The sequence below is a fragment of the Blastocystis hominis genome (genome assembly GCF_000151665.1).
Source record: "Blastocystis hominis, Singapore isolate B (sub-type 7) whole genome shotgun sequence assembly, scaffold_18".
NCBI lineage: Eukaryota > Bigyra > Opalinata > Blastocystidae > Blastocystis > Blastocystis hominis.
Genome location: NW_013171825.1, coordinates 45,587 through 50,534, shown reverse-complemented (window position 1 = coordinate 50,534; position 4,948 = coordinate 45,587). Strand labels below are relative to the sequence as shown.

At 33.1% G+C, this 4,948-nt stretch overlaps 1 protein-coding gene across 1 annotated transcript; it reads right to left on the bottom strand.

Moving 5' to 3' along the window:
- Positions 1–2,822: 2,822 nt before the first annotated feature.
- Positions 2,823–4,301, bottom strand: GSBLH_T00002235001 (uncharacterized protein; the record flags this gene model as incomplete). The annotated part of the gene is made up of 7 exons (XM_013040775.1): positions 2,823–2,985; positions 3,019–3,104; positions 3,134–3,227; positions 3,257–3,395; positions 3,429–3,652; positions 3,685–3,790; positions 3,824–4,301. 7 exons carry the CDS (start codon positions 4,299–4,301, stop codon positions 2,823–2,825), a joined length of 1,290 nt encoding a protein of 429 aa, XP_012896229.1.
- Positions 4,302–4,948: the final 647 nt, after the last annotated feature.

Below are 4,948 nucleotides of genomic sequence, written 5' to 3'. Positions count from 1 at the left end.
TCTAACAAGGAGAAGTATTAAATTCTACCAAAAGAAATACGAAATATCAACCATTTTGCCAGAAATTGACCCCGTTCTTAAGCTTGGGTAAAAATGAAGTGATTCGATGATTTGTGTAGTTACAAAGTCGTCAATAATCGAACGAATCTACCATCGGAGAATGAAATCCAGTCTACCCATGTTTTTAATCTGTAGTTTGAATGAGAGTGCTTCTTAACCTAGTTTGCGAAATGGTACAAGAATCTTCTATTTGCCAAACTTAAAAGGAGTCGGAAACAGGCTTCAACTCTTCAGTGGATTGTATGTTTTATCATATCACTATCGAATACCAATCGTTAGTAAGTTTATTCTTTGGAAACTATAAATGACTAGTTCCATTATCAGCAGGTTGGCACCAAGTGTGGAATATCAAACAGTCATTTCCAAATCAAATCATTTATATTTGTGATGATGGTTCGAGATTATTGTATGATATTATAATAATTGTAGATGCTCATGAACTAGCGTATTACGCTTCTTTCTATTATTTATCTATTCATTCCAAACAATCGATAGCTGATCGTGGGAACTTTACGAGTGCTATATTGAACAACACTATTTCTTCCATATTCCCTACTCAAATTACGGCAGTCAGTGGTAACTTGCTTACAATCAATGTAATTGCTATGACTTCATACTACAACAATACGCTAACAAAATTGGGATTCAGAAGTCATCATTACAACTCAACAATTGATGCTCTTTCATACAAATTGTATGGTGAGTTTCTGAGGAATATAATGATTCCATCTGCAAGTTTGATAGAATATATGCATTATTTATATCCAAATTATGACAAAGAGGAGTACAACGCTGTTCACCTAAGATTTGGAGGGGATTTGGCTGATGTTCCTGTATTCATTGAGTTCTTGCCACTGAAATCATTTCCATTGATTCTCCGATGCATCAAACAATTACCGAAGCCTAAAAAACTCTATGTGGCATCCGATTCTGTGAAAATGAAAATGAGGCTGGCAAGGAAATTAACCCAATACTCGTTGATCTATTCCAAGAACCAGACGATTCCAGCAGATACACAAATGATGCAGAACAGTTTAGTCTCGTATGCTACATTCAGTGCTGTTGCTGAGTTATACATTTTAGGGAATGGAAAACGCTGTGTTATGACAACAAGAAGTACATATAGTTTAGCGATGTGTGCTTTGACTGGAAAGAAGCCGATCATTATAGAACCAAAACTGCAGATTTGTGACAATGAGACATATAGTACTTTTATTATGTATGATGTTTTCTTATACAAATAGAGTTGATATTGTAATAGATGACATACTAAAACACATAAGTAACATACAATGTTAAATGAAATGAAGTATTATATATATATATATAAAGTCAAAAGAAACTTATGCGCCCATGCAATATCATAAATGGGAAAGTGTGCCGAAAAATACAAAAACACACACAACAATATAAGCTCAATTCTCTACAACTATTATCATGAAAATAGGGAAGTCTACTCAATCAATAGAATAGCATTCTATTATCGTTTCATAAATACAATAATATTACATAGTACAATATGTCATGTTAGTAATAACAGTACAGCGCTGCTATAAAAATACAATAATATTCTGTCTATTTTATATTATTTGTTGATATTCATTCTACCGAATTATTATTTAAATACACAATACTATTTATTAGTAACTTTCTGAAAATTGAAAATGCAAATTGTAAAGATAATATATTTGTAGAAATCAATAGTACTGGATACATTGACTCTAGAGTAGTATAAGCAATGATCTCCATATTTTTTGACATGACAATTAGATTGCTCGTTGTCTGAAAAAGTAAATGGTTATTAATTTAACCACTTCATTATTATATTAGTATTGCTGGTTAATAATATATCGAAATAGTGAAATAGTGAAAAGTCTCTGAAACTAATTTTAATATACTATATATCCATTCTTATTCTATTCTCTATTTTGTATATAAAACTAGGAGCAGCAATAGGGACGCTAAAAGTTTGGTATGCAAGAAGTTTTTTCAATCCTTGTTATTTTGGACACAATTTACACTTTCATCTTTCAAAATAATATGGGAAAATTAAAAAAGAATGATTTTTCATTTTCTTTCCGTAATAATGTATTAAATTGACCTATTATTTATTGTTTTCACAGTAATAACTCAGCGAGTAATATTAGTACAATTTCAACACTATTGACGTCTATCATTGTGTTTTGCGTTATTTCTTATATCACACAATTATCAAGATATTTAGAATAACTTTTAGATAAATGTATACAACTATTTATCGTTTATCGATTCTTAATCATGGAAGCAGATAAGTGTATTTGTGTTGGAATCGAAAATCAGTAACACTCTACATCATTCTATTTTCTCTTACAAAGAATATAATTTTGAATATTTTAAGCTTGTTTTTGTATTTGTTTCGTTTCGTTCACATTCCATATCTGTCACGAGTATCCATCCCAATTTCTATTGGAAATCATACCCACAAAACAATGTCTAATCAAGTACAATCGGGTATATTCCTTTTTTGAGTGATTCATTTTATCATTGGTTGTTTATTTCATATTCAACAAGATAGGTTCACACATATACACGCACTAAATAAGCTCTTCATAATAAGCTTCTTGTCTTTTAAAACACACGGGGAAATTTGTCACCGATCGATATTGCTCATTCAATCTCATTTGTAGGTCATTGTAAACCTCCTTCATATCGTTAGTAACATGCATCTTCCCTAAATACTTTCTGCGAAACCCAGAACTATGATTATTGATCACAAGTATGATTTACTCGGGATGTGGAAAGTCCATTGCGAAGGCATGATTCAATATGTAAAACTGAAAACCAGCTTGACGAAGATGCTCAAAATATTGCACTTTGTTATATCCATAGTTCACAAATCTTTCCTCAAATAGAGGAAGTGTGGGAGAGTATTTTACCATCAGATATCTAGAGAAAGTCACAGAAACAACTCATATTTACGGTTCCATGAAATTGGTGATAAAACAGCGAACTCGAGATACATGCGATTCTTTTGACGTTGTAAACCATTCAGGCATTACATACATCTATGCTAGAGAGTACATTCAATTTCAACATGAGTTCGAATGTTGTTCTTATTTGATATGCAAATCTTCCGATTGATACATTCAATCAGTTCCAATTTGTTTTCTGGTTGAATCCAATTCGATCTATTCACAAACCATTGAACATTGCATACAAGTAAGAGCAACTTTCGGTTGTAGAACAGTGAGCCAAGATTTGTTTGCCTTTATACAAAAACACGGGGAGAATAACAGCAGAGCGATTGCTATGATAGAGGAATTGTGGAAGACTCATGACTTCCTTATAAGTATTTACTATTGATAATGAGAAAAGAAGATGACAAATACAAGATAATCGAAGATCCATATCAAGAATCAAGAAATGAGTGGTTCGAATGTTTCGTATAGCAAGATTTCGTAAGCGATTAATAGGAAACACAGTACTGGATTTGAGATAACGACTGACTAGATAAAAAAGAATTGTAACACGTTTGGGAATGAAGTGAGTTGAAATGTAACGCACAAGGTGAACTTCCTGGGTCGATGTGGCATAAATCACAAGAACAATCGGTCTACAATGAACATGAAAATCGATCATATTTACCCTTGATATCGATACATGAATTGACGTAGTGCAAACAAACGATTATATCCAAAAGCGGTGACAATGGCAGTTACATCGAATTTCTGATCGTTGGAGGGAAACCATGCTATATCTCAGAGAGAAATCCATCAATGAATACGCGTATCTGTATATTCGACTTCCTCATTCCCCACAAATTTACGGATGAGCAAGCCGTTCTGATAGTTCAATATTGCTTTGACCTTCTTCTGGTTTCTTGGAATATCACATCCATCACAATGGATTGGACTATCCGAGTAATGACTCACATTATAGAACTCAGAGCGCAATTGTAACTTCCTCGTTATGAGTACACTTTGAAAATCATGGTATTGTTCAATCAGAGCCGAAGTGGCAGTATGGTTACTGATTGCTGCACGAACATCTTGTATCCAATCATTTTCCTTAAACTCGAGTAACAAATGAACTAAGTCATATTTTTCCAGAATTGGACGGAAGCATTCTTCTTGACTCCATTGTAATGTCAGGTTTGATACAAGTTCACCTTCTGTTTTGTGAATTGCACGAAAGTGTAAAACAGAATAGTATACCGAAATGTGATCTTCCGGGAAAAGGCCATCCAATTCTTTGTTTTGCATTAGCATTAATTTGTAATCGGTCGAATTATGCTCTTCTTTCTCTTCTTCGAGTAATACTGCATCGATTCTTCGATTTCGTTGATCACACTCATCGTCTGAAGAGAAAGAATAACCGGAATAATCATTCTTGTAGAGTTTAATGGAAGTACCATTCATTTCAAAAAAGCATTCTGACTTGCCAGTTGAAAAAGTTAGAGGCAACTGGTAAAGACTCATGAGAAACGTAGTACGATCAACATTACTGGGAACTGAAGATGAAACAGCTTCTGTTGAAAAAGGAATAGGTCTGGAGTTCGTATCGATTGTTTGCTGATTTGAAGGAATTGATACTGAGGACAATCCTTTAGTATCAAAGGAAGATTCTGAGAATAAGAATCCATTCTGGAAATGAAACAAAAGTCTAGAAACGAAATTAAAAACACTATTTGAGGTCGAAAAAGAACGTAGGCTCAAATCTGGATATAGACCATGCTATAATGATAATCCTTGATTGGTAGTTGTAGAAACCACATGATGGCTCTTTAGACAATTCCAAATCTTTCGAATATCGAGTAGACTGAACTTAATAATATTATTATTTATGTGTTATTCTTTTACAGAATATAGCTGTTCACTTGAACCTGGATTTAATGGATTATTTCTTTCTA